Source organism: Dasypus novemcinctus, chromosome 21 (genome assembly GCF_030445035.2).
Source record: "Dasypus novemcinctus isolate mDasNov1 chromosome 21, mDasNov1.1.hap2, whole genome shotgun sequence".
NCBI classification, from domain to species: Eukaryota; Metazoa; Chordata; class Mammalia; order Cingulata; family Dasypodidae; genus Dasypus; species Dasypus novemcinctus.
The window spans coordinates 55833546-55855555 of record NC_080693.1 but is presented as its reverse complement, the minus strand read 5'-3'; the positions used below and the strand labels follow the sequence as shown (position 1 = coordinate 55855555).

Genomic DNA, 22010 nt, shown 5'->3' with positions numbered 1-22010 from the left:
CAGAAATGCAGGGCAGCTCTGTGATTCTTCAGGGCTGGGAAGGACCAAAGTTACAAGTCTAGAGGAAGCTTCTAGCAGAGGAAGTGCCGTGCAGAGAAAAGGAGCAGAGAGGCTGGATGGAAAGGCAGGGGCTAGGGGTGGCCCTAGAGGCAGCAAAGACGGCTGCCCGAGGCAGGGCCTGCCTGACTGCTTTCCCTGTACCCTTCCCACAGTGCCTGGAGTCCTCCCGTCCAAGGACATTCCTCTGGCCATAGCAGTGCCCTCACTGGGCACCCCTTCTGCAAAACAAAGTTCTGGGGGAAACTAAGTCCCTGACAAGAGGTATGGGTGCAGCAGGGGGCATGGGTAGGAGAAGGGAGGTCTTTGAAGGAAGAGAGAAGACTACAGAAGGGGGAGATGTAAGGCTTCGACCAACTCTACTGTGAGAGGAGCCAACTCTCATGGGCTATGATCCATGCAAAAGCTCGGAGCTGGGAGAAGCTGGCGAACGTGGGTCCAATGGGATTCCTTGCAGGAGAGGGTAGAGGTAGGAAGGCAGCAGAGGCTCCGAGGCTGGAGCAGATGGCGGGGCTGGCCCTGCGGAATTGGCCCACTTTGACGCTTGAGTTCGTCTAACTGGACTCCAAAATTGACTAATTGCTCCCACCCCTCTCACTACTAATTAAGCTCCAGAGTAAACCACACTGACCCCAAACCAGTCCCAAGGCTTCGCCCTGCCCCCTCATCGGACAGGTCCCTTTGTGGCCCAGAAGGAGTGGGCTCAGAGGTAATCACCGCATCACGCTTCAAAGCCATGGAGCCAGCGCCTAATGGGGGGCAGCGGGTTTCACTTACCTTGCTCTGGACACCTGCCCAGGGCTGATTGGGTGCAGCTGGGGAGACCTGGCACCTCCTCTTTCCCTCTCTCCTTCCCCCTCTCCCTCGGATATTGCCTCCTTGTTCACCTCCCTTCATTCCTGTTCTGGCTGGACATTGGAAGTGGGGGGTTGGGGCAGTGATTTCCCCCAAATCAGGAAGAGTGAGGGTTCACTAAGAGAGTGTGGAAATCATGTCTTTGCTCAAAAGACACAGGTCACAGCCCTGGCTTGGCCCCACCCATCCTTCCCAGGCCCCCATCCCAAAATTCGGTGACTGTGTGTCAGGAGGGGTACCTGATAGGTAGCGGGCGAGGGCAGAGTTCAGCACTATCTCACTGGGGCAAAGGCTGGGGGGCCAGGATGGAGGGGAGGAGTGACCTAGAAATAGGGGGGTCAATGGCAAGAGCGTGACGGGGGCGGGCCTCGTGCAGCGCAGCGGCGCTCTGGCAGCAGTGGCATTGCTGCTGCCTGCTGGGGGCTGTTGGCCAAGGGGCTGAGCTGCTTCCAGCCTCGGGCTCTTCATCTCTAAAGTGGTGACCCCAGTACTGCCTTCATGGGGTTAAGGGAGATAACTGTGTGGATCTCCTGGCCCATAGGAGCTCTTCGTACACATGAGCTCTCATTTCTGCTTGGAAGTGGGTTCCCCAATGACTAGGGTCAGTGGGCACGGGGGAGAGGGGACCGAGGTGGAGGGTCCAAATGGCAGGGAGTGTGTGTGAAGGAGCTTGCCTCCCTGGTGGGGTAGGGGGAAGGCAGGGTGGTGAGGTGACTAGGGGAGTGGCCAGCCCCCCCATCTGGACACCTGATGACCCACCACTCCCACTCCCACTCCCAGGCAGAATTGCATTAATATTCTCAACCCTTCTGCCTTAGAGTCACTATTGGGCTCAGGAAGCCAGAGGTGTGGGGGGGGGGTCTGGTAGGGGAAAGGATCCTCTATGTGTGCAGCTCTATCGCTTCTCCTTGGTGCTGCCTGTCCAGGCACACTTTCTGGCTAGCTCCTAAGTCCCCTCTCCCTGTGTCCCATCCCAGGGCTGTGGCTGCAGGTGCTGAAGTCTGGGTGAAAAGGGCCTGGGGCTTGCAGGGCCAGGGAGAGATATTTGAAGAGTACTCGTGTTTGGGGCCAGGAGTCCAGACTAGCAAGGAGCTAAACTTGGGCAGGCAAAGACTCCAGGGGGCCTCCAGGACGGTTCCTAGGAAAAGGGATGGACCCAAGCACCCAGAAAGAGTCCACTCTCGTTAGGAACAGGAATCCTGCTGCTTGTGGTGGACAGATACGGGAAGATTGGTGGGGGGCAGGGTGGCCGTGGCCATGGCAGTCATGGTGGGGCTGATCACGGTGAGGATGCTGAAGATGGTGTGGCCAGGAGCGATGGTGGTGATGACTGTGGGGAGGGTCGGGGAGATGATGAGGGTGAGGGTAGGACTGGAGTTGGTGTAGACGGTTGTGGTGGTCGTCAGGGTGGTGATAGTGATCCCAGAAAAGGAGTATCCGCATCAGAGCCATGCTGTCTGTGGTGCGGCCAGGCCACGGTGTCACATTATAAAATAACCCTTCACATCCAATAATGAACACACTAGAACATTAGCTCCACGTGGGCAACGCTGTCATCCGCCGCTGAACCCCCAGTGCCCAGAACAGAGAGTGGCAGCTGGTAGGTGTTCAATAAATAAGTGTTAAATGACAGCAAGGGGCTTGAGTGTCTTGTGATTAGCACTAGGTCACCTCATTTGGTTCTCATTACGTCCCTTAAAGATGGGAGTTGTTTTTTTTTTAAAGATTTATTTTATTTATCCGCCCTTCCTTGTTGTCTGTTCTCTGTGTCCATTTGCTGAATGTTCTTTGTCCACTTCTTTTGTTGTCAGCGGCACGGGAATCCGTGTCTCTTTTTGTTACGTCATCGTACTGTGTCAGCTCTCCGTGTGTGCGGCGCCATTCCTGGGCAGGCTGCACTTTCTTTCGCGCTGGGCGGCTCTCCTTACGGGGGCACTCCTTGTGCATGGGGCTCCCCTACGCGGGGGACACCCCTGCGTGGCAGGGCACTCCTTGCGTGCATCAGCACTGCTCATGGGCCAGCTCCACACGGGTCAAGGAGGCCTGAGGTTTGAACCGCAGATCTCCCATGTGGTAGATGGACGCCTAACCACTGGGCCAAGTCCGCTTCCCAAGAGCTTTTTTAAATTCCCATTTTCTAGATGGGGAAACGGAGGCTGAGAGAGGCACAGCAACCTGCCCAAGGCCACACAGGGGCAAGCAGAGGAATCCCAGCCTAGTGTTCTTTCCTCCACACGCTCCATGGCCTCTCCCCGCCAGCTCACAGCATTACATCATGGGCTCAGGCTTAATCATACAAATACTGCTAATAATAGTAACAATTGCTCTTAGTGATTGTTCGAGTAAGGCTTAAATGATCAAGGCGATGGAAATTATTAATAAGCCAGGCCCAGCCATGGTACTGTGGGTCATATTCAATCGTGTTGAGATGGATAACCTTGGCAATAATAGTAACCGGTCATAAATTAATAACAGGAGTATTTAAATTAAGGCCACGCCGTCGATACCCTTGATAGTCAGCAGCCTGATGCTGTTGTTGGTACTAATGTTGCCCCGTGCAGCTTTCCTCGAATTCCACCGAGAGGACAGGCAGGGCCGTAAAAGCAGGGGAGGAGCAGACGTCTTAGAGATGGTCCCTGTCTGGGAGGAGCAAATCCTCGGGACTTCTGAAGAGGTGCTCAAAGCTAGCCAGGAGGCAGTGGCTCAGCACCAGCATGAAGGTCAAGGCCTCAGGACAGCCACCCGTCCCTCCCGGGGCTGTTCCCCAGACTTTGTTGGTTATTCGAGAAAGTGATTCAGAGGGTAAATTTCGTTTATCCATAAATGAGGTTCAGCTGAGCTAAGTTATCACTTGCCGAGCGATAGCGTGCCCCCTTAAGCAGTGCTCCTCATCTCCCCTCGTTCCCATTCCTCTCTTCCAAAGAAAAAACTGAGGTCCAGGCATGGCCAAGGTCAGGATGCTGGGGATGGGTGGGATTTGCCAACTTGCTCCTCACAGCTCTGTCCTCCTCTGGCTTCAGATCTGGGGACCAGGAAAGGATGAAAACAGTCACTGGGCTGGAGGGGACTTTGATTTGGACCCGCAGAACTTTCTAGGGGCTGGTGAGTGTGGTCCTGGGGAGACAGTCTGGCTCTGCTTGGAGATTCCTGCCCTCAAACTGCACCTACATAGTACATGGATGCGTGGACAGAGAGTGCATCTGTCTGCAAGTCTATCCAACCACTTATCCATTTCTTCCATCCTATAAACCTTTATTGAACATCTACTATGTACCAGACATTCAGACAAGAAGACAATGTGCTGCCTGCCAGGAGCTTTTGATCTAATGGAAACCATCTGTGAGATCTTTATTGTTAAGGGTATATCTGTGTGTTTGTGTATAGGTGTGAGTATGTGTTCATGAATGTGAGTGTCCACGTGTGTAAGAGACTATACACGTGAGAGCTGATGTGGATGTGACTGTGTATATGTGACATTGTACATGTGCATGGGACTGTAGGTGAGTATGTGTGTTTGAATGCTACATCTACATGAGGGATAAGGGTGCACATGTGCATACTGTGGAGGTACATGCTTGTTCATGGTTTCCCACCTGCCCTGTGTGTAGAATGTGCAGGTGTACACGAGTTCAAGAGGATGGAGTGGGCCTATGTGAGTGCAGGGGCACATGTTAGGTGGAAGCTTCTGAGTGTATTTGTGTGTATTCCTGCATTTCGTGTACACACCTACCTCTAACCTCTTCAAACCCATCATCTGGGAATTCAAATGATGTCGGTGGACTCCCTCTGAACGTCCCCGCTGCGCGCGCGCACACACAGGGTGAGGCCACCGCTTCCTCTCCTCCCCGCTGGGTCTCTGCGCTGAGAGCAGTGCCCGGGGCAGGGGCGGGCAGTGGGCACTCTTAGAGCTGAGGGCTGGATAGGGAGCAAGGCACGGGGGAGAAGCTGAGCCAGAGGCGGAGGAAGATGGTTAAGACAGTGAACCCTGTGGCGGGCGCCGCGGGAGAGGAACGCGAACCGCTGTGGAGACGCCCTGGCCCGGAGCGGCATCCGGACCCAGGCGCAGCTGCGCGGGCCGGGCCCAGGGTACCAGCGCGGCGTGGGTGAGTGGCTCTACGGCCCAAGGCGCAGAGAAGCGGCAGCAGGGCGCGCGGGCGCGGCTCTCGCACGCCCTCCCCTCCCCTCCCCTTCGCTCCGCTCCGGGAGGCAGCAGGGCGGGCGGGCGAGGTTCCGGGGGTGGGCGGGCTAGGCGGGGAGGAGGCGGGGCCGTCGCACTGGCTTCACCCAGCCCCGCCCGCCCGCCGTCAGAGCGAGCCGAGCCTCGGCCACCTCCGGCCGGCGGGCGCTGGAGCGCAGCGCTGCCCTGTCTGTCCGCGGAGCGGACTGAGCTGGAAGACGCGCGCTGCAGCGGGCGGCGGGTGATGGGGGCAGGTGCCACTGGCCGCGCCATGGACGGGCCACGCCTGCTGCTGCTGCTGCTGCTGCTGCTCCTAGGGGTGAGTGTTAGCCGAAGGGGAGCCCGCTTCCTTCCCAGGAATCGGAATCCCGAGGGGAGCCGGGCGCAGGGCGCCGCCACCCTAGAGAAAGAACAGAGTATGGGGGTCCCAGATGCTGGAGGTGGGTGCGCAGATGCCGGATCCTCAGAGAAGCATCTAGGGTTATCCAAGCGCCAAGGCGACCCTGTGTCCCAGGCTAGAAATGCCGACAAGAAGGGCGCACGGATGTCGGTCTTCGGGTATGGCAGGAGGATGCGAGAGAAGCTGAGAGGGGTGTCTCGGGAGGGTGTCATGGGGTTCTTGGATGCCTGAGTTCTTCGGAAGAGGGCTTTGAACGTGGGGATCCCGAGGGAACTACAGGGTGGTGGGACAGAACTGAGGGGAGATAAGGAGAGGCCGCGGGACGGGGACTCTAGATGCGAGTGGTGAGCGGGCTTGGGCGGGGAACCGGAGACGCGGAGATGGAACAATGAGGGAAGAGGTTGAGGGACTGGAGGCGGAGGGGACCGGGCATCGGACAATGGGGACCGGCCAGACAATGCGGAGGAGAGGTTCAGAGAGCTGGAGGGCAGTTTAGGGTTGGGGAGGGCAAAAAAGGGACAGTGGCGAAGGGAATAGGGAGTTGGAAGCAAAAGCAAGGCGATCGAGAAGAGGGTGCGACCCTAAAGCGGTCGGGGTCCGCCTGCCCGCTGAGGGATGGGGGGACAAGGGGAGACAGCGGAAGCATGGACGCCGAAGAGCCCTGGGGACGTGCCCCGCATGTCCCCCGCGCTCTTTCTCGGGGGCTTTGCCGAGTCTGGGAATTGTGGCTGGGGAGCCGGGACTGCGAGGGGAGCACCCACTTCGCCGGGGCGAATTCGCTCTCCGGATGCGCCCACGGCCCGCGGTCTCCGACGTCGCGCGTGGTCCCGCGGTGCGAGGCAGTGCTGCCGACCAGGAGGTTTGGAGCGGGCGTCGCCCGACACAGCCTGACAGCAGCCGTGCCTTGGGGTGCAGAACGCGGGGAGCACTAGGCGGGGACCGTCGGGGCGACGCGCAGTCGCGGGCCGCGTAGGCGGCCGGCGGCCGGCAGGGGGTGCTGCGGCGCGAGGGCTGTGTCACCCCGAGTTGCGTCCGCGCACGGGACTGCGCGCCGCAGCCCGCTAAGTTCGGTGACTGGAGCGCGGCGCAGGCCGCTCGCTCGGCTCCTGCGCTCAGGAGGGCCGGGATCCCGCCCGCGCCCCGCCCCGCTTTGGGTGGAAGTGGCTTGGCCCGAGCAAGGTTGGGGTGCCTGGACGTCTCGGCTTCTTTGGCGTGTCCTTAAGCACCCATTTGGCAAAGGACGGCGGGTCCTCGAAACATCGGAGTCTTCGCAGGAGTTCCGACAAGATTTTCAGGAGATGTGACCTGGAGGGTGGCTATAAACTGAGCGCCCTGGGAGCTTTGGCAATGGAGAAGGCGTTCTCACTCTCACTGCCATCTTCAAGATCTCTCATCGGAACATCGAGTCGCCAAATTCCCGTTTTATAATAAGGAAACGGAGGCTCGAAGGATGTAAACGACTTGGTCAAGATCCCTCAAGCAAGTTGGGGCAGAATCATAGCTAGACAGACGCCTTATCACCTGATTGCCCTTCTGACCCCGCATCCCTTAAGCGGCAGCCGGCGCCCCAGCCCAGGGGCGGGGCGGGGCTGACACCATCCCCTAAGTCAGATCCGCGGTGGTATATAGGGGTGCAGTGGGCAGAGGCCCTCTCCGGGTAGGGGCCCCGTTCTTGAATCTCAGCCCCGGTCCCCTGGAGCTGTCAGTACCTGTGGCTTCGTCTCCAGAACGTGCCGGCACGTTTGCTGACTAACGCTTCCTGGAGGAGCTGCTTCTCCAGGGGCGGAGGGGGGGGGGGGGACGCGGACTGGGGAGGGCAGCAGTGTGGATCCTGGAGGGCGCGGGGGCGGGGGCAGGGGCGGTAAGCTCGGGATCAGGCCAGGAGAGTGTCCCCCGAGTAGAGAAGAGGAGGGGGGGCAGCTGGGCTTGGAGGGCCTGGGGGCTCGGGGAGGTGAACCCAGCGCACAGTCCGCCGCTGCCGCCTTGCCGCCGGGGCTGCGGTGGTTGGGTCGCCTCTGCGCATCGCCTCAGTCCCGGTCCCTTCCTGGGCCGCGGCGAGAGAGCGCTGAAACCAGAGCGCTTCCCGGCGGGTCGGCTGAGCGCGTCCCGGCGGGTCGGCTGGCGGGACGCGCCGGTAATGGAGGCACTTTGTCATTCAGACGTCTGTAACCGGAGCCGCCGGGAAGGCTAATGCGCCTAATAGGGATGCAGCTAAGGCAGCAAATGGGCGGGCGGGAGAGGCCGAGCTTGGAGGGGGAGGGAAGGAAGGGGCCCCACCTGGCTGTACCAGCCCAGCCTGGTTCACACGCCTCGTTTCTTCCCGGGGGGTCGGGGGTGGAAAGGCAGAAATAATACAATTTGTTGGATACCTACAAAGTGCCACGCACGTCCTGAGTACTTCCTCTTGCGTCATTTAATCCGAGTTGTTCCCATTTTACAGGGGAGGAGGCTGGACCTCCCACACTTTGAGGCAGGAGACCAGGCTCCCCCAGTTAGTAAGTGGTGGCCCCTTGTTGGAACCCAGAATGCTTGGCTGGGAATCCGCTCTTTCCTCCTATGTCAGGGCACCATCTCCCCTCTAGGTCACGGCGATGGGTGCCCTGAACCCACACCAACCTGGCAAATCGGATCCATGCTTCATGCTCTCGGTCCCACAAATTTGGAACCTGATTCCCCCGTCCTCCACGCAGAGCCCCCACCTCCCACCAGGTGTCCACACTAGCCTAGGTCTCCCACCCTCAACTCAACACCTACCCAATGGGGGGCTCGTGCTTTCCCTGGGTTTGCATCAGCCTCAAAGACCCTCCAGATCTGGGGTTCTTAACAAAGGAGTCCATGAGCTTGACTCTAAATTTTTAAAAAATTCCTGTGGGGACATGTTGGTGCCGGTGGGATATATTCATCAAATAATACACAGTGTAGGGTCTGTGGTTTTCACCTGACTGGCAAAAGGGTCCTTGGAACAAAAAAGGTTCAGAACCCCTGCTCTAGATATTTGAAAAGCCCCCAGTCCCACTGAAGTGGCCGTGGTTCTGTTTACCTGAGGAACCCTTTGCGGACGCTGTTGTGAATAAGCCCCTGTCATCACACTAAAGCGTTCATATAGTACTTTTCAAATACTTTCAACTATTTTGGTGTGTTTTTCTATTTTGTCCCACTTTAAAAACGTTTTAAAGATTCTTAAAAGTCGTTTCAGCTAAGGGCATTTCCACCTTAGTTCCTTAAAAAGCCTTGAAAGGCTGAAAAATAGAAACAGATAGAAAATATTCCTGAAAATGGGATGAAACTCTATTGAATTTTAAATAAGTGTGATAAATACAAATTTTAGGCCAATGTGTCTATCATTTTGGTAAAGTGATCGTTTTGGATCTGATTTTGGAGCAGTTGACCTGTACCCTGGTCACCCTGCCCTGCCTCCAAAGATTGCTCAGCCTTGGACCTGAGGAGGGTGAAGCAGGGACTGCACATCAGGCCACTTGGCTGAGTGATCTGTCTGGTCCTGTTTGTCCATCTGTCAGAGAAGGATGAAGGCAATTCCTTAAGTCTATCCCCCTCAGCCTCTTGGCCTCTGGAGCAGTTGTTTGGGATGACATGTCTCTCCCTCATGGGACTGTGACCGCCTCACACACAGGTCAGGGGCCACATCTCATCAGAAACTTAGCAAATAGTTGTTGAGTCCGTATATTTTAACAATAGCAATTTCCCACCTTTCTTTGGTCCCCATGCCCTCTTCAGATTCTCCTTGGAAGGCAAGTATCTCTTGATGTATCTCCGGCCCCCTGCTCTCACAGCTCTCACCCCATCCAGAACTGCCGCAGACAGAGCCCCTCAGCTCTCAGAGCCCAGGGCTCTACCGACCACAAGTAACTGGAACACAACCCAGAGCCACAGAGGAAGAAGTCAGACCTTGGAGAAGAGAAAAGAGGGGCTCCCAAAGCCCCTTCCTCAGCTACTCATTTCATGCCTCCAGCAACTCTATGAGGCAGGCACTGCTGTTATTACCTAATGAGGAGGAAACCCAGGCACAGAGAAGTTCAAAACCTGCCCCAGGTCACTCAGCTCCCAAGTATTGAGCCAAGATTCAGAGCAACAGCAGGAGTTAAGGAGGGAGGCACCGACGGAGCTCACAGGTTTTACTCAGAGTTGCCCCTTCCAGATCCAAACCCTCTCTACGCTCACTTTTTAACAAGGCTAGTTACCTCGTTTCTAGGGATTCAATTCGACCTAATAAATTAGAATGGTGGGGGAGGAGCAGATTCAGGTCACACACCGGTAGCAGCAAAAATTGACAACTGATATCTAGACAGGAAGGGAGGGACAGAAAAACCATTTAAAAAGCTGACAGGAGGACTCACAGGTGAAAGTGTGGTCATTTGGGAGAAAGAACACAAGAGCTTCACCGCATTGCAGCCCAGAATAATCATTGGTATAAACCCTGAGTCATGGGGAAATTGTGAAAGTATGTTCCAGAGACAGAGCAAGGTGCAGCTGCCATGGTTAAAATGGACAACATTAGATGATTCGAGGAGCAGTCTCTTGACTCTTTGGAAACTCACCTATCCAGAAAGAGTCATTTTCGTGGTCTTAAATTCCATAGAATGTACATTGGGTTCCTACCATGTCCCTACTGTGTACCAGGTACTGTGCCAGACTCTGCCCTTAGAGAGCTGACAGTCTAGCAGAGTCAGTAAAGTACCAGGTCGAACCACAACAGTGGGCAGAGAGAGCCTCTCACCCGGCAGTTCAGCCTGGATCTGGGAGGGGTGGGGGCGACAGGACCATTTCCCTGAAATAGTGACATTTAAGTGTAGCCCTAAAGGATGAAAAGAAATCAGAGCAGACCCCTCTGGAATCCCGTGTCCTGGGGGAAAGCCTGCGTCTGGGGGCTTTCTGGGGGCTTCCAGGCGCCTGGTCTGCAGAAGTTCCCAGCACTGTGCGCTGCTGCCATCTGGGAGTGGTGGTGGTGACCCACTTCCCCCTCCTGCACTGCCTGGACCCTCTCCGCACACCTCGTGAGGACCACAAGCCACCTCTAGGGCTGATCCAGACCCCTGCCTGCTCGTTCCCGCCCCTCGAAAGCAAAGGGCTGGAGGGAACAAGCCCCTTGGCCATAACCTGGCCAGTGGGGAGGCATTGGCATGCCCGCAATCACCTTGGAAAGCTCCCTCCTGACTCCACGACCTGACAGCCCATACTTCCTCTCACCATTAAACGGGGGGCCGCATGGTTTGGGGCCAGGAAAGCAGGCTTTGGAGTTTTATGAGACATTAGGATTTTTTTAAGGAACAGAAACCTAAAGCAAGCCTCCAGCAGCCCCACCCTCGAGGCAATCTGGTGCTAAATCGTTCCATCCGTGGGCAAAGATGCTTCAGCAGCAGGAATCTGACTCCCCTTTCCCCTGGTCCCAGTGCTGTTCCCGGCGGCTGTGTGGGGGGCAGGGTGAGAGAGGAGGGCTGGTGGCTGGAGATCAACCCTGGGGGAGCAGGGCTGCTGACTGGTGAGAGCAGCCACTGTCCTGTCATTGATAACAGGCATCCCTTTCTCCCTCTGCTGGCACCAGAATCCTGCCGATTGGCTGGTCCTTTGCCCTGGCACCAAGCTGTCGCCATCTCTATCTGTATGGGAAAACATAGATGCCAGGAGGAACGGCCAGGCAGGGCAGGGTAGGCCAGAACTCAAGTGCAGACTCAGAATTCGAACCCAAGCCTCTTCCCTCTGCCATCTGCTCTTGGCTTCAGATACCTCCCACTTGACAGTGAACCTGGTGGAGTTAGGGCCCAGGAGTAGGGTGCTGCTGGCCTTTGGGTGAGTTAGAAGAAGGCTCTGGGCAGATGCAGCCCTGCAGGTGTGCGGCTTAGCAAATGGACATGGGCTGGATTTCAGCTCATAGTTGCCCCCCTGGCTGGGACCCCTCTGCATGCCCACACCTGTCCAACCATTCACGACATCCCTGCCCCAAGGTCCCCTTCTGGACCTCAGGCCCCTGCTCCATGTGGTGTATCCTTGGGAATCCAGGAGTTGCTGTAACCCCAAGATGAATTTGCAAAAGGTCAGCATCTGAGGCTCTGACCTCAAGCCCCCAGTAGCCTGCAGGGGTACATTGTACCCCCACTGTGTTTCTTCCCTGCCAGCTTTGATGTGTCTAATGCCTCCCTGGTGAGCTCATCCCAATCCAGGTGGTTCCAATAGAAGGCATTAGGAGCGGGCATCTGATCAATCAGAAGAACCCCCCCCCCCAACTTTCTCTCCCCAGTCTGACCCTCTGATCCCCCCAGGTGTCCCTCAGCAGTGCCAAGGAGGCATGCCCCACAGACCTGTACACCCACAGCGGGGAGTGCTGCAAAGCTTGCAACCTGGGAGAGGGAGTGGCCCAGCCTTGCGGAGCCAACCAGACCATGTGCGAGCCCTGCTTGGACAGTGAGTATGGGGTGTTTCAGCAGAGGAGAGGGAAGGGCCAAGGGGGAAGAGCCTTGCATGTGCTCTGCCTGCTGGCAGTCCCCTGCCCACCACTGCTTGGGCCCAGAGTAGGAGGCAGAAAGGAGGAGCTGAGAATGGATGAGAGACCTAGGCAGAGGGAGGAGAGGGACCTGATGGGGGATCCCTAAGGGATGCCCCTTCCCAGGCCCCAAGCAGAGAGGCCACATAGAAGAATGTGGCCAGGCAAGGGCGAGTAGCTGATGCTAAGACCAGCTAAAAATATCTACACTGCAAAATCAATGGTTGCCACTTACCCTCTGTGTGTTTGGGGGAAGGGGGACAAGGTTCAAATCCTGGTTGCCCTGGAGACTGACCTTGGGGGATCCTGGGGAAGGTGTGGCTACCTGCCCCCCAGACCCACTGCTCTCCAGCTTTGACCTAGGATGCAAAGCCTTCAAAGAGGAAGCCGGGTTGGGGGTTGGAGCAGGGTGAAGAAGGAGGTCCTTCCTGTGGGGTGATGTCAAGTTGTGGCGGAGGGGAGCTGTGGCCATTCCTGCCTGAGATTTTATTCCAAGGGGCAGAAACTGTTCCAGGGCTGGTGGCATGGCAGGTGTGGGCTCCCTGCCCCCAGCCTTATCTGGGTTCTGAATTCTCTGTGTTTTTGAGTCAGGCGTTTCTGTCTCTACTGGGTGCCCCCAGTCTTCAGAAACCTTTGGCTTAGGGCCTGCCTTTTACCTGGCATTAATTGCCCACCTGGAGGTCTGGGAGGTCGGGGGATCCATGGTCAGGTTATGCTCTAACCACGCTGGGGACAGAGCTGGCAATTCTCAGTTCACCTGCCTGCCTCTCTACCTACACACACACACACACACACACAGAGCCTATCTATTCTTTAGGCAGCCCTTACTCCTTAGTGTTCCCAGAAGCCAGTTTTCCCACCTATGGATCCTAAAGCTCCATCCCTCTCCTCCCCCAGCAGAGGGCCTCCTGGGCCTGGGCAGGGAGGCTGGACATGCTGCAGGGCCTTTGCATTTGCCCTGCCCCAGGGCTAAAAGGGTGTCGAACCCAGGGTAGGGTTAGCCAACCAGGGGCCACCCTGGACTGTCCGCAGTCAGCCTCTCTAGTTCATGGGCTCCAGCTCAGGGCCTCTCCTCCTAAATCTCCGGGACCCCACTCCCTTCTGCCCAGGGGTCCCTAGGGAGGGTGGGGGAGCCCTGCGGAAGAGGAGGGGAGGTGGGAGCAGAAGCAGATGCAGACTCTTCCTTCCCCCTCCTCCTCCAGCTGCATTAACAGGCCGCCTTTACGAGGCTGCTTTATGGGGTGGAGACCCCAGTGGACTTTCTCTCCATCCTCAAAATGTTTCCACAAGGAAACCCATTAAGCTCCTGCCTTCATTCTCTGCCAAAAAAGACCACATTTTTCACACCCCCTAAAACTCTCCCAGGAGTTTTCTGCTAATTTTCTACATTTTCCCATGGGTGGGGCTCCCACCTTCCCCTCCACATGTGACTGGGGCCACCCCCCTGCCTACACCGTGCCGGACAGATAGGACACTTGTTTGTGCAGCTTGGACATCCCATCTCAGCTGTTTCTGTCTGCAAGTCCTTGCTGCTGTCTGACTCCCTCCGCCACTGAAGTGTGCCTGTATTTATCACTGCCCAGCCCAAAGGGCCAAACCTTTAGAGAATCCCTGCTGTGCACCAAGTGCCTTACATGCTGGATTTCGTGTCTTCTTCACCACAACCCTGTGAGTGGAGATATGGAGATACATTATTTCCTATTTGGCAGAGAAAGAAAATGATACTTAGAGAGGTCAAGTAAAACATCCAGACTCACACCGCTAATAAGTAAGGAGACCAGGTTTTGAATCCAGACTTGCCATCTCCCTTGGAAGAGAACTTGCTCGGGAACCTGTAGTGTGTCTCCAGGTCCTTTTCCCTCTGTCCTTTTTTTCCTTCCCCCAATTTGTGCCCCTTTCACTTCTCTTTCCTTGTTTGCTTCCCTCCCCTCCCCAAGATAAAGGACCCTGGGCTCCATCCTAGCTCTGTGTGCCGTTAGCAAATGTTGAGCTTGGACTCCGCAGCAGGCCTCAGTTTCCCTCCAAGGGGACCCTGGTCTCTACTTCTGTTTCCACCTTCTGGGCAAGCCTTCCTTCTCTGGTTGGCGGGTTCCTAAACCCCTGCTCTTCCTGCCCTCAGAGCAAGGACCGCTTCACGTGGGCTCAGGTTGGCACATAGAAGGTGGAGAAGACCTGGCTCTGTGCCTGCCACCTCCCTGCACGCACGCGCGTGCACACGGCATCAATTAAGAGAGCATGAGTCAAGAGTGAGCTTGAAAATCTTCCCTTTATGCCAGTTGAAAGGGTAGAGGACTATCTCTGCAGGTCCTTCTTGCTTTCTAGCTTCAATCCTCCTGCTATACCTGAACTTTCTTGCCTGGAGTCCCATCCCCACCCTCAAGAGTCCAGCCCTTCAGGAGGCTGGGGAAGCGCGGTGGGTGGGAAGTCCTGCTGTCCAATCCTAGTTACTCCATTCAGACCACACCTGAGCCCCCACCTTTGCAGGGAGGCGGGGTGGGGACAGGAGACAGCCAGGCAGCTGAGGTGGGGAGGCTGGTAGAAGGCCGGCGATGCCTGGGCTGGGTTCACAGCCCAGCTCTGGCCTGCAGGGAGGGCTGGGTGGGAACCATGCTCGGATTATTCCTTAATTATGCTGGGAACAGGAAATTTACCTGCGGCAACTGGGCTACTCCACGGAGTCTCAGGGCCATCGCTACCAGGAGGATGGAGTTCCCCAGCTTTCACGGGCAGAGGATCAGGGACCTAGCAAGAGGGTGGGGCCTGCGGGCCATGGTAGCCATGCCAATGGGCAGGAGGCTGAATTCTGGGCTGGCTGCTCCCCTTCCGTCCTTCTGCCCTCAGGCGTGACGTTCTCCGACGTGGTGAGCGCCACCGAGCCGTGCAAGCCGTGCACCGAGTGCGTGGGCCTGCAGAGCATGTCAGCACCCTGCGTGGAGGCGGACGACGCCGTGTGCCGCTGTGCCTATGGCTACTACCAGGACGACACAACCGGGCGCTGCGAGGCGTGTCGCGTGTGCGAGGCAGGCTCGGGCCTCGTGTTCTCCTGCCAGGACAAGCAGAACACCGTGTGCGAGGAGTGCCCCGACGGCACGTACTCCGACGAGGCCAACCACGTGGACCCGTGCCTGCCCTGTACTGTGTGCGAGGACACCGAGCGCCAGCTGCGCGAGTGCACGCGCTGGGCGGACGCCGAGTGCGAGGGTGAGTGCGGCTGGGACGCAGGGCACTGCGCAGGGCGGGGCTGGGGCCGTGAGGACAGGCGCCCCTGGGGCCGAAGAAGAGTCCCCTCCTGGCCTGCTAGGGAGGCTCCGTGACCTTGAGGCAGCGGGCACCCTCCCTGGACGGGTCTCCTCCCTTAGGGAGGAGGTGGTTCCCATCCTTTCCTTACAGAAGGCCTCGGCTCTTTGGGGTATTTTGAAAGCCTCTGCCATCCTCCCAGTCTGTGGGTTACTACCCTGGGACTCATTCTCCAGGGCTTTGATGAGCTGTGGCTGCCAGCTGGCCGTTGGATTGGCAGGAGATGAGCAGCTCGAAGGCGGCAGCCCTGGAAGGGGGGTACTTTTGCCTAGAGCAAAGAGGAGGCAGCTTTCTGACCTGCGAGAGGTGCTTGAACGCCTCTGGAGTTGGGCCCCTTTGGCTCTGAGGCCTCTTTGGCTCTGAGTCTAGGTCCAAGGTGGTTTGTGGCTCTGGACTCAAGTGCCCTTTGGAACCTGGGGTGGAATCCATCTCAGGGGTTTTTGGGGGTCACCTTGTCTCAGACCTGTTTCTTCACTGGTCCTGTGGTCAGCAGGGTTGTTGTGGATTACGGGAAGTGGCTGGTCCACTTCAAAGTGTGGTATCTGGGGAGGGGTCGGCCATCATTGTGACAATCTAGTGAAAGATGATGTTGGACACGGGGACCCCTAGGAAGTAGGTGGGAGGAGGGGCTTTGGGGCAGAAGAAGAGGGGCTGGGAAGCCTGAGAACGGGGCAGGGTGCGTATGGAGAGCTCCCAGGTTCTGCATGGAAGGGAGTGGGGGTTCCCCACCTTAGCCAGGCACAGGACCCCAAGGAGATGCAGTAGTTCCCAGGTTGGGGCAGGAAGCTCCGGGGGGCCCTGTGTGCCAGGGCAGAGCTGTTTTGGTCTCTGGTGAGGCCTGTCTCATGGAGGGGGGTGGCCATCTGTCACCTGTGGTCTTGTGCCCAATTAACTCTTTGCCTCTGGGGACCTAGCCCTTAGAGTGCCCTCAATCTGAGCAGGCAGCACCGCCCCTCCTTCAGGTAGCCCCCAGGGTGATGGGAGAGAGACATCCTCTGCCCTCGGGGAGCCCCAGTTTAATGAGGGAGACACAGTCCCAGCACTTGGTCCCCAGCTGAGGGAGAGCACAGCCCCAACTTTCAGGAACCTCTATTCTGATGGAAGCAGCACAGCTTCTGCCTTCAGCCAGCCCCCCACCTGGTGGGGGAAATACATCCCAGCACGTGGGGAGCCTCCAGGCTGACAGAGGCTCCGACACACCCATGCCTTCCTTCCCACCACCCACGGCCTCTGGCTCAGGGAGCTCCTGGTGGAGAGGGCTATCAGGCTGGGCGGAGGCCATGTCTGTGTGTGAAGCTTGGGAGGGTGGGAGGACAGAAAGTGCTGGTTCCCCGGGCAATTGCCCTGGGCTGGGAGATAGGCAAGCAGTGCCAGTCACCAGGCAGAACACGGAGGGGGCTCAGCAGCCAGCAGCCCTGCTCCCGATCCACAGGCAAGTCTGGATCAGCCAGTGGGGTGCTTAGGGGCACGGTTAGAGCAAAGAAAGGCGCTGGCTGGGGAAGGGGTAGGATCTGCCTTTGGGAGCATTCACAGATTCCTCCCAGATACCACCCCATTCCCCCCACCACCCCGAGGGAGGAGGGTACCTCTGAGGGGTGGGTTTATCCTTGCCCCTCTTTCCCTTTCAGCTCCAGCCTCTGAAGGGTTAAATGTCAGCTGGAGAGAGAGGGCAGAGGGACCATTTCAGGAAATGGAATTTGATTCTTGGTTCAGTTGCCCACACCCCCACACACACACCCCTGTCCGTACTTTCCTGCTTATACATTTCAAATGTCAACATGGTGACTCACTCACCCTTGAGGAGAAGGGCTACCCCCTTGCCCCAGTGAAGTGTGGGTTTAGGAGGGGTAACCTGGTTCCTCCTTCCACTCCCAAGTCTGGCAGCTCCCATTCCGGAAAAGACTGTCAGGACCAGCCAAGGGCTGAGCGGGCTGGAATGCTGGTGGACAGGGCCACATCTGGATCTCATCCTCCTGCCCCCATCAGAGGGATGGAGAGATGGGGAGAAAGTGCCCTGGATGACGCTGTCTGCGCCTCTCTGACTTCTTCCCGCCCTGCCTCAGCCCTTCCCCACTGCTCACTAACCTCCATGGTGGCCCGATCCCCCCCACACACACACCCTCCGCACACACGCACACATGCACACACACACACCCCTTCAGCCTCCGGGCTGGGCCACATCTGAGCTGGGCTCTGTCTCCAGCCCTCTCAGCTTGCCCAGTCCCCTAGCAGGCAGGAGAAGCCCTCCCGGCCCAGCACTCTTTCTGGACTGCCTCTCCTCTACCTCCTGCCCCACTCTGTCCACCTCCTCCTGGGACTGAGATGGAGGAGGGTGAGGAGGGGTGGCAGGTGACAGCCCCTCCCCACCGCCAGCCAGATGGATTCCAGATTCATGTTTGGGGGCCTTAGCCCTCAGAAGGTGCTGGAAATGGGGGCCTTTGAAGCACCTGCATCTGGAGCCAAGGAGACCCAAAGACCACTGGGCAGCTTCATCTCCAACTTGGGTGGGCAGACTGTGGGCTGGGAAGCAAGGTGCCCTCCTCTGTACCCCGCTGGCTTGCTTTACCCCGTTGTCTGCTTTCCCTCCCTGCCCCAGGCATGGGAAGTGAGGATGGATGGGGTGGGTAACTTTGCCCAGACAGGTATTCCCGGGCCCTCCAGAGCCCACAACCCCTGGCACTGCCCCCAGCTGGGTGGCAAAATGGAAAATCCCTCCCATGGTGCCAGGAGTTGCTGGGTCCCCTGCCAGGGAGGCTGGCCATGCCCAACTGGCATGAGGGGGGCCGAGATGGGTAGTGAACCATGGGCTCCTCTCCCTGCAGCAGTCAGCAGTACCTGCTTTGTAGGCACTCCTTCCACCTGAGGTCTGCTTGCGCCCAGGGAGGCTTCTGATCAGACTGTATTGGAGCCAGGCAGAGCAGGAAACTGAGGCAGGTCACTAAGAACTGGCCAGAGAGCAGCAAGCCAGCTGGGCACCCACCTCCCCCCACCCTTAGAGCCTGGAACAACACAGGCTGGGTGGCAGCTCTCAGGAGGGGGTGTGGGAGCAGGCACCTCTCTAACCAGCCCTGAGTAACTCCATCCTACTTAGGACAAGGCAATCTGGGGTCGTCTCCAGCCAGTGAGGTTGTGACACTCGCCCAGAGTGACTGCATCTTGCTGTTTCCCTGTGGCTTACTCTCCCTTCTTCGTGTGTTCGTCTCCTTGCCAGGCTCTTGGTTACCCAAGAGAGGCAGAATAGAAGTCTAGGACCACAACCATGCCCAAGTAGGAAGGGAGCCAGTTGTCTGAACATTCCCATTCTGTAGATGGGGAAATTGAGGCCCAGAGAGAGAAGGAACTGGTCCAGAGTTACACAGCAAGACAGGGACAGGGAGGACGGGAACCCAGTTCCCCCAACCCCCTCCACCATCGTGGTGTCATGTGCACAAGCACCCGGAGCCAGGGGTGGGAGCTCAGGAAGATGAGCTGGGGGTCTGTGGGGTGGAGAGGGACCTCACTGCGGGGGCCCTTTCTCCCAGAGATCCCCGGCCGTTGGATGACACGGGCCACGCCCCCGGAGGGCTCGGACAGCCCAGCCCCCAGCACCCCGGAGCCGGAGCCGGAAGGACCTCCAGAGCCAGACCTCGTAACCAGCACAGTGGCAGACGTGGTGACCACAGTGATGGGCAGCTCCCAGCCCGTGGTGACCCGAGGGACCGCCGACAACCTCATCCCTGTCTACTGCTCCATCCTGGCCGCTGTGGTTGTGGGCCTCGTGGCCTACATTGCCTTCAAGAGGTGAGGAGGCGGCGCTGAGGACAGAGAGTGGGACCCGCACCCTCAAGGAGGCTTTGCCCTGATCTTGACCTGAAAACACCCTCACCCTTTTAACTCGACCCCAAACCGAGCTCACCTTACCCCCCAGCAGCCTCAGGTGCGGCAGGTCAGCGGGAGTGAGGGAAGGGGATTCTCCCCATCCATTCCTGGCCCCGGCACCTCCCCACTCCCAGACCGCTCCCCTCCCAGCCCCTGTCCCCAGCTGCACCCACAAGAGAGCCTTCCCCACCAGCTCCTGGGTCTCCAGCCCCTGCACCCCACTCACCCACACCATCCCCTGTGTGTGGACATTCCCCCTTCCCTCCCCGTGTCACACATGGGATCCCGTGGCACCCACACCCAGGAATCCAGGACATGCAAGAATTTCCAGAAGGGGTTTTACATTTTTTAATGCATTTTTCATTCTTAAAAAAAAAAAATCAAAGTAGCACATGCTCGTGGAAAATGCAAATAAGACCAACAGTAAAGCAAAAAGTAGAAGTCCCCTTTCACCTCCCCAGATCCTCCCCCTTTCCTCCCTGAAGCCTGTTTGGAATGGACGCTTCCCAAACACACATGTATATATTTTTTATAGTTATACATAAACACACAGGTTTTTTTTTTGTTTTGTTTTTTTTAATCTGTGGCATCACACCGTACATATTCTACAACTCACTTTTTCACTTAATCTCCCTCGGGAGAACTTGCCTGAGGACATATAGATTATCTGATTATCTGCAGCCACTCATTCAATAATATGGATGGGCCGTAATTTATTTAACCAGTCCCCATTGATGGACATTTGTGTTCAGTTTTTGTTATTGCTTCTCATTGCAGAGGAAATCCTTGTATATATCTCTGCACACATGTGGAAGTATTTTAGAAGGGTAGATTCTAGAAGCGGAATTCGTAGGAAGTCATTTATTTGCACTCCTTTCATTCCGTGAACACTTATTGACTGCCTTCGATGTGCACCAACCCCTGCAAGCACCCCCTGCCATCCGGGAGCTTTCCGTGTAGGCCAGGGGCAGATATGGGAAGAGACAGAACCTTGGATGGGGTGGTTGGGGTGGTGTCTGGGCACCTCCCATGCCCCCGACCCTGTTGGCCAGCACAGCCCCGTGACCCCGAGTCTGGGCCTGTCCTCCGGCTCCAGGTGGAACAGCTGCAAGCAGAACAAGCAAGGAGCCAATAGCCGGCCCGTGAACCAGACCCCCCCACCCGAGGGAGAGAAGCTGCACAGCGACAGCGGCATCTCTGTGGACAGCCAGAGCCTGCATGACCAGCAGCCACACACTCAGACTGCCGCCGGCCAGGGTGAGCAGAGGGACAACTGGAGGGACTAGGGTTAGCCTCTAGGAAGGCCTGCCGGAGGGGCTGTGTAACCGTGGGCTCCGTGGGGATGGATGGGAGAGGCAGGGAGCAGGGGACGGGCGGGGGTCCTTCCCAATGGGATGATTGAGGATGTGGAGGCTTTTACAAGTCGGAGCAACCAGACTCATCAAGCTAATTGTCCCCCCTGGGGCTAATTACTCCCCAAAGTGGTTGCAATTAGCCTCCTGCCCTGGACTTCTGGGGAACAAGTAGTTAATTATGTATCCTAATTACTAGCCCGGCTCCAGGACACTTGCTGCATCTGAGTCTGGGATTGAGAAGCCCAGTCTCCTTCTCCGAGGAGTCATCGCTGGGGGAGAGGAGGCAGTGGAGAGAGTGCTGGAGCTATGAGCGAGGAGGGGGCATGAGTCAGCGTCCCCTCCACAGCCCTGTCCCCCCAGGTCCCCCATCCAGGATCTCATCTTGGCCATCCCTCTGCCTCAGCCCCTTTTGAGTCTTAACCTAGGCCCCCATGCATACAGGGGAGGTCCAGGAGGGGTGGGTCCAGCAGGTAGGACCTGACTGGGCTCTGGGTTTTTGGCAGCCCTCAAGGGTGACGGAGGCCTGTACAGCAGCTTGCCCCCGGCCAAGCGGGAGGAGGTGGAGAAGCTGCTCAACGGCTCCGCGGGGGACACCTGGCGGCACCTGGCGGGCGAGCTGGGCTACCAGCCTGAGCACATAGACTCCTTCACCCACGAGGCCTGCCCGGTCCGCGCCCTGCTTGCCAGCTGGGCCGCCCAGGACAGCGCGACGCTCGACGCCCTCCTGGCCGCCCTGCGCCGCATCCAGCGAGCCGACATCGTCGAGAGCCTGTGCAGCGAGTCCACGGCCACGTCCCCCGTGTGAGCCCACCCGGGAGCCCCCGCCCTGCCCCCACATTCCGACGACTGCCGCTCCAGCCAACCCCGCAGAGCCCGCCCCCTGGGGCAGGCGGGCCCGCCAGAGCTGAGCTCCTCTGGCCAGTCCCTCTGGCCAGTCCCGGAGCCCAGGCCCCAACCACAGCCCTCATGCTTCCCGTGTGGTCCCTGCGCTTCCGGTCACTCTCCCTCTTCAGGCAGAGCAGTGCCCGCTGCCTAACCCCCACCCGCCCCCGCCCCCTCAGACCTTCTGCTCCCGTCTTCCCACACCAGCCCCCTCCCATCCTAGCAGCTGTCCTAACTGGGGGCTGACACCGGAGATGGTGTTAGGGGACGGTGACAAGGCCCCAGAGACTCAGGGGGCTGAGCAACCAGAGCTGTGGGCTCTCCACTGTGAACTTGGGAAGGAGGGAGCATCACAGTGCCCTGAATCCCTCAGCTCCTTCTCCCCGTCCCTGGCCTGGGAGGAGGGTGGGAGCCGGAAGGGAGTTGTGAAATCCAGTCCACCCCTTTGCCTCACAGACAGGACGGTGAGGCCCGGAAAGGTGACTTGCCCAAAGCCACCTGGCACTGTGGAGGCCAAGGGCGGGCTGGCACCCTCCTCTCTGCACGAGGGGCTGAGACCTCAGGTTTGTTCGAAGGTCAGGGGAGGGCAACTCCCCAGGGAAATGTCTCGAAGCCAGGTCGGCTCTGCCCTCC

General features: G+C 58.0%; 1 protein-coding gene across 1 annotated transcript; it reads left to right on the top strand.

Annotated features, from left to right (window-relative positions):
• The first annotated feature begins 5233 nt into the window (after positions 1-5233).
• Positions 5234-21419, top strand: NGFR (nerve growth factor receptor). The gene is made up of 6 exons (XM_004455412.5): positions 5234-5408; positions 11765-11906; positions 14827-15186; positions 18804-19062; positions 20237-20397; positions 20999-21419. The coding sequence occupies exons 1-6, from the start codon at positions 5334-5336 to the stop codon at positions 21298-21300; spliced, it is 1299 nt and encodes a 432-aa protein (XP_004455469.2). The 5' UTR covers positions 5234-5333; the 3' UTR covers positions 21301-21419.
• Positions 21420-22010: the final 591 nt, after the last annotated feature.

Excerpts from the sequence above, each read along its gene's own strand:
- NGFR (XM_004455412.5), top strand. The coding sequence starts at position 5,334 with ATGGGGGCAGGTGCCACTGGCCGCGCCATGGACGGGCCACGCCTGCTG. Across the intron at positions 11,907-14,826 it reads GTGCGAGCCCTGCTTGGACA|GCGTGACGTTCTCCGACGTG; the intron begins GTGAGTATGGGG and ends TTCTGCCCTCAG. Across the intron at positions 19,063-20,236 it reads GCCTACATTGCCTTCAAGAG|GTGGAACAGCTGCAAGCAGA; the intron begins GTGAGGAGGCGG and ends CTCCGGCTCCAG.